Raw genomic sequence first — 12,260 nt, 5'->3', positions numbered from 1 at the left:
ATTCTTTGCAGCAAAGAGAGAGCTTGCCTCCCACTGGAAACAAGGGACCCTTAGGCACCTTCATTGGGCAGGACAAGCGGTTGCAATCCTGCCAGAAAGACCCAATGGCTCGGCTCACTTAAGGCCTCAATAGGACCCCTGCTTGAAGGATCTACTCTGCTTCTCCCCTCCCCCCCCCTGATTGAAGGACGTTGAGCGGAACTAAACTGTCCTGCCCCCTTGAGGCAGATGATCACTGCGCACCTTTGCCACAGCTTAGGGAGACAGAGCTGTGCCTCCCCCAAATCCTTCACCAATTTCTCTATCTAAGTGATAATTCTTTTTTCTTTTAGTCACAGCAGATGAATCCAGACGCTTGCGGGTTATGACAATCTACTAGCAGGTGAAGATAGAGAGCATTAAACTAGCTCTGTCACATAGGGTGGCATGTTCCTTGGTCAGTCAGTATTTCTCATAACAATGCAGAACAATAAAGCAGAGTTACTTTCCTGTAACAGGTGTTATCCGAGGACAGCAGGCAGATATTTTCACATGTGGGTGACATTATCCACAGAGCCTGGTATGGACAATGCAAAAGTGTACTGTCATTTTAAAATTTTCAAAGTCTCCTAAGCAGCAGAAGCAGCGGTGAACAGACTGCTCCTGGCCTGCCTGTCAGGGCCTTCCCTCTGCCACGTCACTGATATCACTGTTCATCACTGCTGCTGCTTTAGGAGGTCCAAAGGTTGAGGTCTCATTTGGGTGAGGGGGAGGCAGTGTTGATCGGGAAGTGCTGCACAGGAGGATGGGAGGAAGGAATTAAATTCCCTTTTCCTGTGCAGAATCGAAAAAGGCTTTACAAAAGGTGGCTTTACAAAAGGTAAATCGTGCCAAACGAACCTAATTGAATTTTTTGATTGGGTGACCAGAGAGCTGGATCGAGGACATATGCTAGATGTAATTTACTTGGATTTCAGCAAAGCCTTTGATACAGTTCCTCATAGGAGGCTGTTGAACAAACTTGAAGGGCTGAAGTTAGGACCCAAAGTGGTGAACTGGGTCAGAAACTGGCTGTCGGACAGACGCCAGAAGGTGGTGGTTAATGGAAGTCGCTCGAAGGAAGGAAAGGTGACTAGTGGAGTCCCTCAGGGTTCGGTGCTGGGGCCAATCCTGTTCAATATGTATGTGAGTGACATTGCTGAAGGGTTAGAAGGAAAAGTGTGCCTTTTTGCAGATGATACCAAGATTTGTAACAGAGTAGACACCGAAGAGGGAGTGGAAAATATGAAAAAGGATCTGCAAAAGTTAGAGGAATGGTCTAATGCCTGGCAACTAAAATTCAATGCAAAGAAATGCAGAGTAATGCATTTGGGGATTAATAATAGGAAGGAACCATATATGCTGGGAGGAGAGAAGCTGATATGCACGGACGGGGAGAGGGACCTTGGGGTGATAGTGTCTGAAGATCTAAAGGGGAAAAAACAGTGTGACAAGGCAGTGGCTGCTGCCAGAAGGATGCTGGGCTGTATAAAGAGAAGCGTAGTCAGTAGAAGGAAGAAGGTATTGATGCCCCTGTACAGGTCATTGGTGAGGCCCCACTTGGAGTATTGTGTTCAGTTTTGGAGACCGTATATGGTGAAAGACGTAAGAAGACTTGAGGCGGTCCAGAGGAGGGCGACGAAAATGATAGGAGGCTTGCGCCAGAAGACTTATGAGGAGAGACTGGAAGCGCTGAATATGTATACCCTAGAGCAGCGATGGCGAACCTATGGCACGCATGCCAACTGTGGCACGCGAAGGCCTTGCAGCTGGCACGCGCAGGGCCGCCATCAGGGCAGTACTACCAGGGGGTGCACAGGAGAGAGAGCTGAACGGGGACGATGGGGGACCCGCGGGGTTAAATATAACTCGAGCCGCGAGGCTTGTCTTCTACTCCGACTGCCCTGCCGCTCACACAGCCGATCAGAAATCTTCCCCGACGTCAGCGCTGACGTCGGAGGGAGGGCTTAAGCAAAGCCCGCCCTCCGACGTCAGCGCTGAAGTCGGGGAAGATTTCCGATTGGCTATGTGTGCGCGGCGGGACAGACAGGAAATAGAAGACAAGCCTACGCAGCTCGAGCTACATTTTGCTGAGAAAGTTGCTAAGATGGGCTGGGAGACAAACGGGGAACACAAAAGGGGGAGGGAGTGCGTTTTGGACACAAGGCATGAACTTGGGAGAAAGGAAGGGAGGGAAAGAGATGCTGAGGTGGGGGAGGGAATGGGTTTTTGGACACAGAAGGCATGAACTTGGGAGAGAGGAAGGGAGGGAAAGAGATGCTGAGGTGGGGGATGGAATGGGTTTTTGGACACAGAAAGCATGAACTTGGGAGAGAGGAAAGGAGGGAAAGAGATGCTGAGGTGGGGGAGGGAATGGGTTTTTGCACACAGAAGGCATGGACTTGGGAGAGAGGAAGGGAGGGAAAGAAATGCTGAGGTGGGGAGGGAATGGGTTTTTGGACACAGAAGGCATGAACTTGGGAGAGAGGAAGGGAGGGAAAGAGATGCTGAGGTGGGGGATGGAATGTGTTTTTGGACACAGAAAGCATGAACTTGGAAGAGAGGAAAGGAGGGAAAGAGATGCTGAGGTGGGGGAGGGAATGGGTTTTTGCACACAGAAGGCATGGACTTGGGAGAGAGGAAGGGAGGGAAAGAGATGCTGAGGTGGGGGAGGGAATGGGTTTTTGGACACAGAAGGCATGGACTTGGGAGAGAGGAAGGGAGGGAAATAGATGCTGAGGTGGGGGAGGAAATGTGATTTTGGACACAGAAGGCATGGACTTGGGAGAGAGGAAGGGAGGGAAAGAGATGCTGAGGTGGGGGAGGGAATGTGTTTTTGGACACAGAAGGCAAGGACTTGGGAGAGAGGAAGGGAGGGAAAGAGATGGTTGTGTACACAGGGAATAGAAGAAAGGAGAATTTTTGGTCATAGGGAGGGAGTGAGGTACAGACAGTGGCATACCAAGGTGGGGGTGGGGGCGGTCTGCCCCGGTTTTACGCCCCAAGGGGGTGCACAGCTGGCCACCCTCCAGTGTTCTCCCTAGGCTGGCAAACTGCATTTCTTTAGCCACTTGAGTGCCACCGCCGCCATTGGGAACAGGCCGGTGCCAAGTTCTCCTTGCTTTTCCCTGTGGGGCCGACCAGCTCTCGCCACCCGCGTCAATTCTGATGTCGGAGAGGACGTTCTGGGCCAGCCAATCGCTGCCTGGCTGGCCCAGAACGTCCTCTCCGATGTTAGAATTGACGTTGAGTGGCGAGAGTTGGTCGGCCCCATGGGGAAGAGAAGCAGGACGAACTTGGCGCCGGCCTGTTCCCGATAGCGGCAGTGGCAGCCTATTCCCCAGTGGCGGTGGCAGCATTTTCCCAATGGTGGTGGCATAGGGGAGGGCAAGGAGAAAGAAAGAAAGGGGGGGGACAGGGAGCCAAAAAAAAAAAAAAAGAAAGAGGGCTGGGTGAAACAAAGAAAAATGGGGCACGGAGAGAGAGAGAAAGACAGACATACAGAATGAAAGGGGGTATGGAGAGAGAGAAAAAGAAAAAAGGGGGCAGGGTGAAACAAAGAAAAAGATTGGGGAGGGAATGAGGTCTGGAGGAGAGAAAGCATACAGGAGGCTGAAAAAAGGGAAGAAATATTGGATGCACAGTCAGAAGAATAAAGTGCAACCAGAGACTGATGAAATTACCAAAGGTAGGAAAATGATTTTATTTTCAATTTAGTGATCAAAATGTGTCCGTTTTGAGAATTTATATATGCTGTCTATATTTTGCACTATGGCCCCCTTTTACTAAACCGCAATAGCGTTTTTTAGCGCAGGGAGCCTATGAGCTTCAAGAGCAGCGTGGGGCATTCAGCGCAGGTCCCTGCGCTAAAAACCACTATCGCGGTTTAGTAAAAAGGGAGGGGGAATATTTGTCTATTTTTGTATAGTTGTTACTGAGGTGACATTGCATAAAGTCATCTGCCTTGACCTCTTTGAAAACCCGCGGAATATAAATGATAATTAACATTTTCTCTGCGTACAGCGTGCTTTGTGTTTTTAAAATTTTATTGTTGGTAGATCATTTTGACTTGGCCACAAAGGTAAGGGGGAGGGAGGGGAGCTGCTGAAAGAGTCTACCTTGACGTGGTTGCAGGCTTACAAATCTTTTGGTCAAAGAGTGCGGCGACAGAGAAAAGTATGTGTGTATTCGGCCCATGAATGAAATCATTAAAACATTATAAATTGCCAATAAATTGAAATGAAAACCAAAGGATTGTGAATCAAATTGATTCTCTGACAATACAAAGATTCCAACCTTTAAAAATGATGTTACATAGTTCAAGCAACTTTATAAAGAGTTTTTAGATACTAAAATCTTGCTATTAAGGTTTAATTGACGTGCTGGCACTTTGAGGAAATTCTTTGGTTTTATGCTGCAGTTTGGGCACTCGGGCTCAAAAAGGTTAGCCATCACTGCCCTAGAGGAAAGGAGAGACAGGGGAGATATGATTCAGACATTCAAATACTTGATGGGTATTAATGTAGAACAAAATCTTTTCCAGAGAAAGGAAAATGGTAAAACCAGAGGACATAATTTGAGGTTGAGGGGTGGTAGATTCAGGGGCAATGTTAGGAAATTCTACTTTACGGAGAGGGTAGTGGATGCCTGGAATGCGCTCCCGAGAGAGGTGGTGGAGAGTAAAACTGTGACTGAGTTCAAAGAAGCATGGGATGAACACAGAAGATTTAGAATCAGAAAATAATATTAAATATTGAACTAGGCCAGTTACTGGGCAGACTTGCACGGTCTGTGTCTGTGTATGGCCGTTTGGTGGAGGATGGGCAGGGGAGGGCTTCAATGGCTGGGAGGGTGTAGATGGGCTGGAGTAAGTCTTAACAGAGATTTTGGCAGTTGGAACCCAAGCACAGTACCGGGTAAAGCTTTGGATTCTTGCCCAGAAATAGCTAAGAAGAAAAATTAAAAAAAATTAAATTAAATTAAATTAAAAAAAAAAAAAAAATTTAAATTGAATCAGGTTGGGCAGACTGGATGGACCATTCGGGTCTTTATCTGCCGTCATCTACTATGTTACTATGTTTAGAATCAAGTTGTGTCACAGTATCAGCAGCAATGCCCACATGCCGCCTGCCACTGATCCGGAAATCTCTCTGCGGCAGAGGGGAGACTTCCAGGATAAAGGCAGGCAGCATGTGAGTTATTGCCAATACCACAACCCGAAGAAGCAAACCTTGGAGAACAGGGGAAAAGAGGAAGGAAAGGGTGAAAGGAACTTCAGGAAGGAAAGCTGGTGGCACAGGGGGAGGAGAGGGAGACGTACATAGTGAGGGGAGAGGATGAAATCGCACATAATGGAGGGGAGGAAGGGAGAGATGGTGCACGGAGGGGAATAGAGAGATTTGACATAGGGTACAAGGCAGGGAGATAGAGAGAAGTGTTGGACATGGGAGTAGATGCAAGGGAGAGAGAGATACACAGGTGGAAGAGGAGAAGGAGGGAGATGTTGGATCCAGGAGCAGAATATAGAGAGATGCCTGGAAATGGGAATGAGGGAAGAGAATGGGAGAAATGCTGGACCATAGGGGACAGTGCAGCAGAGAACAGATAGGGCTATGTCAGGCTACAAGGGTGGGGAGGAGATGCTGGGCTATAAGGGTGGAGGAAGGAAGATGCTGAAAATGTTAGAACTATGAGGGGGAGGAGAGGGTGGCAAGGAAACAGATAAGAGGATAAATAAAATAGAGGGCAGAAATATGGTAATGGAGGTACACTGAAGATGAAAGGGAATAGAGGGCTGAGGAAGGAATGACATGGGAAATGGGAGAGAACATAAGAATAGCCTTACTGGGTCAGACCATTGATCCATCAAGCCCAGTAGCCCATTCTCACAGTGGCCAATCCAGGTCACTAGTACCTGGCCAAAACTCAAGGAGTAGCAACATTCCATGCTACCGATCCAGGGCAAGCAGTGGCTTTCCCCATATCTTTCTCAATAACAGATTATGGACTTCTCTTCCAGGAACTTGTCCAAACCTTTCTTAAAACCAGCTATGCTATCCGTTCTTACAACAACCTCTGGCAATTCGTTCCAGAGCTTAACTATTCTCCAAATGAAAAAAAAATTCCTCCTTTTGGTTTTAAAAGTATTTCTCTGTAACTTCATTAAGATGGAAATTTGATAGGTAGCTGAAAAGTGAAAAAGAGGAGAAGGGTAAGAAAGAGGCAGTTAGTGAGTGTGAGCTAGGACCTATCAGAGAGAGGAAAAGTCTTTTTTGTTTTGTTTACACCACAGCAAAGAGGTGGAGGTAAAGAGGCTACAAAATTAAAACTACCAGGCCATTTAAAAAAAAAAAAGCCCAGAAAACATCTGATTGGGCAGGAAAAGTGGACTGAATCAAAAAATCAATTCAATAGGCCGAATAAAAAAAAAAATTCCCTGAATCAGGCAGCACTACTATATATAATAGTTTTCAGCTCCTGGATCACTTTAAACCTTAATTCCTAGTTTGATTTCAGCAAATTAAAATGTAAAGAAAATGAATTAATTGCACAGAGATGAAATATAAATCCCAAAAGAAACATGATAAAATGAACTCTTGGTTGTGATTAACTCCAAACTCAAAAGGTTCACTTCAAAATGAAAGGACAACAAACTTTTATCCAAGCTTTATGACCCAATACAATGCAAGCACTGGCTAGGTGCTGAATTCCACATTCAAATAGATCTGTAAGAGGTCATGCAAAGGGTATATCCATTTTATGCTGATAGTGACACCACACCTAAGTTGAGAAAACCCAGAAACCAGGTTGGCCATGCACCTAAAACGTGGTGCTTGAGTACAGGAGCTACAGAACATTGCAACTGACAAGGAAGAGAGAAAGCTGAAGAAGGTGAGAGAACTAGAAAGAGTACAAAATCTTTTTTTTCTAGTATCCAAGTTCACTGATCATGATCAACTCATGGGAAGGGGGGCAAATAAGACAAGTTTCACAGCTCTGGTAAAAGTTACTGTACATCATCAAGCAGCAACAGAAACCTCAATTAAAACAGAGAGAAGTTAGACCCCCCTCCTTGGCACTTTCATTTTGTGGACATTACTGCTTTCTAATTTAGAATTGCACTTAAAATTTAGATTATCAGTTGTTTAGATAGAGATCAGGTTTAAAACTTAAAAAGCTAAATCCAAAACGAAATTGTTGAACCTCCTTGATTTTCTATTTTCTTTGCTGAGACTAGCTTGAATAAAAACAGTTGACTGTTCAATGTTTGAACAACTCTGCATTATTTACCAGCCCTAAAACCCATGCGTTTCCCTGTACTTATTTTCTAGATCACAAAAGAAAGTTCTAGTATTCAAGAAAACAGAAGACCTATTTTATAGGTCAGATATAACAGAAAAAAAGGTTATAGGCAACTAACCTTAATGAGGGGGGGGGGAAAAACCACCCTAACCTTCCAGATCATATTTTTACCAGAAGCAGCAGGATATAGATTTTAATTAACACAAACTAGGTGAGCAAAAAAGAGTATGAGCTCTAGAAAGATTAAACAATTATAAAATTGAATATTAATACAGACCAAATCGGCAACCAGAGTCAGCAAACATTAAAGTAAATTGAATCTATTAAAGAAACCCTAAGCAAGAATGTTCTTGACAATAAGATGACAGATACTTGCTCTCAACCTAAGTGCCTGCTTCCTGACTTGCATCTAAGTGCAAGTACAAATAGTTATCTCAACTTTTGTTGCTATTTGTAATATTACTTAAATAAGATTAGAAAGCATAATCCTATCTTTAAATGACAAAAAAAAAGTATAAAAATCAATTCACCTTACCTTGATAGGAGCTGTAGAAAACTTAACCTTGCACTTTGGGTCTGGATCTTCTTCCTCAGAAATCCCAGGTACTTCCTCATAATCACCAACAAGGTTACACTCCTCTACAACTTCCAGCCTCCCTTTATCTTCATTCCCTTGTTTTTCTGATTCTATATCCCTATCGTCATCAAAAGCTGCATTCTCTATGCCAAAAGCACTAGTAGAAAACCGTATGAAATCCTTTTCAGATTGTTCTTCAGCTTCACTTTCTTCCTCTTCGCTCTCCCCCACTTCTTCAGGTCGATCTTCAGTTAGCTTGGCCCGAGTTACCCCTTGAAATGCACCTATAGTGTCTTTTTGGGTTGACTTGGGAACGTCCTCTTTTTTCAGCTCTGTTGCAGCAAGACCAATACTGTCCGCAGACATTTCGGGAGACTTTTCTTCCTCGAACACATCATTTTCCAATTCATCCCCTTCACTTTCTGAAGTTTCATTTCGCAATACCACAAGTTCTGCCCTCACCATCTCTAATTGAATTCGATTCCGGGAAGGGCTAGCAGGGTCTTTTGACTCACTGGCCACATTATTTGACAAGACACCAGCACGACAAGAACCTGCGTGGAGGTGGAAATCACCATTTCTAAAATGTCCACCATCTACAGTTGGATCCTGTTCTGCAGGTGCCCGGTAAGAAGTCTCTAAACTGTTTTCCTCGTTTCCTACTTGACACACGACCCCTTTAGTGGAAGTGGATTCTCCCTTTCGAGGCAGTTGGCCTGGGCATGGCGCGGAAATACCAGCTGTCCTGGAGGGTTCACTATTGGTTAAGTCACTAGATTCCTCACTATCGCTATCAACTAAAAAACTCTCCAACCTCTTGGACATGGGCCCCGCATCCAAGATTGATTTGTGCGCTTGCTGCTTCGTTTCTCCGCCGTTCTTGGTCTCGCTCGGCGACTCACTACTACTGCTGCATGCTTTAGAACTAATAGGACTGGTCTCTATATTTTCATCATCCATAGTCGAGGAAACAGACACGCGCATCTTTTCCGCCAGCGCGCATTTGCCAGAAGAGCTCTGCCTTTTAATGTTTCTTTCAAAAAGTTTCCTGGTTTCTGAAAATTTCTCTGCCATCGTCACCTTGTCCAGATCTCCGTCCTCGCTCTTCGCTTTGTCAACGGTGGCCGCCTCCAAGCTGGCGTTAAGGGCATTAGTCTGATACACGCTGACAAAAGAGGGACTTGTCGGTGACGGCGGAATGTCAGCCTTGATAAGTTTTGCTTCGGGTTGATTTTCGCCGGGCGAGGATCCCATTTGCAAGAACATATTTTTGATTTTATGCACTCGATTGCCATAAGTCGCTCTACCTCGCGTGTTATCTGTCGAAGTGTTATTGGAGTTCAGCCGCTGGGGACCCTGTTTGGGAACGTTTTCTTGCCTGATTCCATCAAAGGAGCACTTAATAGCGTGGAAGTCGGATTTATAAGCATTCCGGTGCGGGGAAGCACTTCTCAACGTTCTCTCCGATTTTGCTTCGGTTTTCATCATTTTTTCCCAAAGATTCGCGTTTACGCTTTTAATCCACAAAACAGAAAGAAGAAGAAAAAAAAAAAAAATCCTCCCGTTCCAGTTAACGATCCCCTGGTGTCTTTTTCTTCCCCTCGGGGAAGTAGATTGGAAAAGTGACGTCCACGTTTGATGGAATTCGCTTTAACCCCCCAAGTTGCAGCTTTTCTTTCTCCGACACGGCGACAGCCGCTTTCATGGCAACCCCAGAGCCATCTGCAAAGAGAAATAGAGAGTTTCGTTAACCTGCGGCACCTCGCTCTGTTCGTGCCACGCATTTCAAACTTTCCAGTCCCGTACATGTCCAGTCGAGTGGGGGAGGGGGGATTAATACTTAATTTTAAAAAAAAATCCACAAAACGTTAGTTTTACGCTCTCCACTAGCCTTTGCGTTGGAGTGTCAAGACTTTTTTTTTTCCATTCGGTATTATTTTCGTTGGCGTGTATTCGAGGTCCCAGAGCAGCTCATATTACAACCCCAGGGGATAGAGAGAAAGAGAGAGACACCGCCTCGTCCATGATGTAGTTCCAGGGCTGTCTGTCTCCGCCTGGAAGTAAACACAAGTTTTGGGCCCCGGCTTAAGCCCAGTCTCGAAAATCCACCCCCCCCCACCCCCCAACTCTCGCCTGCAGGGCAGCATCTTTTCTCGCGTGGAGCAATGCGGTAGTGTTATACCCATATCAAACTCGCCTCACCACAAATTAGCTCGTTAAACGAACATGAGGAAATCAACTCAAAAGTTTTTTGTGTTTTTTTTAAACAAAATATCTTGACTTTTCGGTGCAGTTTTACGTTTCTACAGACTTACCTTCCGGTTAGAAACCTTTTTAGGTTTTAAATTTTAAGTCATCCGTTTCGTTTCTCGGTCTTTCATACTTTCCAGTGCCGAGTGCAACGCCATCATTCCCTACCTCCAGTTCCTCTCTCGGCTTCTCTGTTCTCCCAAATGCCAAACTACCGCCCCGTCCCACCCGCGCGCCAGACAAGCCGGCCTTTGCCAGGCGCGAGCTCGTGCATAGGAGTAACAAGGGCCGGGGCGGGACACCTGCCTAGTCCGTCTCTCCGTCGCGCATGCACAACGCCACCAGGCTGCAGTCTCTAAGGAGCAACTCTTTCTCACGCCAGCTACGCGTATAACCTACTTTTTTTTTTTTTTTTGGAGGGGGGGGGGGGGAGGTGAGGAAGTTCCTCGTGGAGCGCGCACGTACAAGTAAAATTCACGGTGACGCTGCCGGGAAAACGTCTCCATCGGGATATACCATTCTATTGCCTTGAGTAGGGGCTCAGGAAGACTGACAAGAGATTGTACCGTCGTGGGAACTTGGGAACCTGTGGAATCTCAGGCACTTGGATAAGAACAGGAGACTTGAAAGATTGTTTTATTTTGGCAAAACCCCATATTTTGAGACCTTATAATCTAAAGTGCTGTCGAACTACAACAAACTGGATTTTTTTATATGAAAAAGAAAGCAGTGTTTTTTTCTTTACAGTACCCCAGTCTAAATTGAGCAAGCCTCTCACTGTTTTCAGAGAGAAGTACAGTAATTTGTGTTGAGTCTAGCATACCTGATCATTTTGAAATGTTAGCTTCTTTGGAATTGGTCCGTTTATATACAGACATATAAACTATCATTTTTTTTAAATGGCTACTGTACTTGAATATATAGTGCTGTGATAGCTTTTGGGCTTGCAGGCAGTATATAAGAAAATAAGTATATATAAGAAAAAGTATATATAAAATAAATTGGATCTTTGTTATAACATTTGTTATAGCTCTGTATTAATTTGCACAATTTGTGGACTAAAGTTTGGGAAAGGATAACCATTCTGTTGCACATTCATCAATTTATTCTTTTGTATTCTCTATATAACTCTACTCTCCAATCAGATTCTAGGCAGATAACTATCTAAAAATAATACATCAAAGTTCTCAGCAAATTTACAATAAATCAATTAAAACAATGGGCTAGATTCACTAAGGGCTCCTTTTACAAAGGTGCGCTAGCGTTTTTACCACACACTACCTGAAAAACTACCGCCTGCTCAAGAGGAAGCGGTAGTGGCTAGCGCACGGGGCATTTTAGCACGCGCTATTCTGCGCATTAAGGCCCTAAAGCACCTTTGTAAAAGAAGCCCTAAGACACCGATAGTGTCTAGCATCTCTTTCTCCTTCCCTTCCCTCCCGCCATGCCCTGGCATCTCTCACCCTGCTCTGGCTCCTTTGCTCCCTCCTTTTCCCCTGGTCTAGCATTTGTTTCCTTAGTTTCCCTTCCCTCCCCCCATGCCCTGGCATTTCTCTTCTCTCCTTCCAACTCCCCCCCCCCCCCCCATTATCTGGCATCTCCTCTTCTTTCTTTCTCTCCCTCCCTCCTTCCTTTCCCTTGGTCTAGCATCTGTCTCCTTCCCTTCCCCCATGCCCTGGCATCTCTTCCTCCCCCTACATGGTCTGGTATCTCCTTTCCTTTTTTCCTTTCCCTTCCTTCCAAGGACTTGACATCTCTCGTTCCTCTCCCTTGTCTTCCTTCTCTCTCCTTCCCTCTCTCTCTTCCCAATTGGGAGCGGCAGCATTTCTCTTCCCCCCCCTTACCTGTGCAGCAGCAGCATTTTCCTTTCCCCCTTCACTTCCCTTCCCTTCCCTGTGTAGCAGCAGCATTTTTAGCTGGTTCCTTGTTACAGTCGGTTCCTTGTTACAGCCGGTTTCCATTCAAACCCGTGGGCGTTGACACCTTGCACGATCCACGGCTGCATCGGAAGCCTTCTCTTTACGTCAGAGGGAATGCTTCCGACATAGCCGCGGATTGTGCGAGGAACCGACGCCCGCAGCTTTGAGCGGAAAAACCACTGTAGCAGGGGAAC

The 12,260-nt window shown here is 45.6% G+C and overlaps 1 protein-coding gene across 2 annotated transcripts in view; it reads right to left on the bottom strand.

Annotated features, from left to right (window-relative positions):
• LOC117360784 (neurabin-1-like) overlaps positions 1-10,549 on the bottom strand; it is a 162,512-nt gene extending 151,963 nt beyond the window's left edge. For both annotated transcript variants that reach the window (XM_033945129.1, XM_033945130.1), the window contains exons 1-2: positions 10,213-10,549; positions 7,856-9,619 (exon numbers count right to left, since the gene is read on the bottom strand). In XM_033945129.1, coding sequence (XP_033801020.1) covers positions 7,856-9,385 — 1,530 coding nt within the window. In that variant the 5' untranslated portion in view covers positions 9,386-9,619; positions 10,213-10,549. The remainder of the gene's footprint in view (positions 1-7,855; positions 9,620-10,212) is intronic.
• Between the last annotated feature and the right edge of the window lie 1,711 nt (positions 10,550-12,260).

The sequence above is a fragment of the Geotrypetes seraphini genome, chromosome 5 (assembly GCF_902459505.1).
Source record: "Geotrypetes seraphini chromosome 5, aGeoSer1.1, whole genome shotgun sequence".
In the NCBI taxonomy this organism is placed as follows: Eukaryota; Metazoa; Chordata; class Amphibia; order Gymnophiona; family Dermophiidae; genus Geotrypetes; species Geotrypetes seraphini.
The sequence above is the reverse complement of the archived record's forward strand: the minus strand, read 5'-3'. Positions and strand labels throughout refer to the sequence as shown.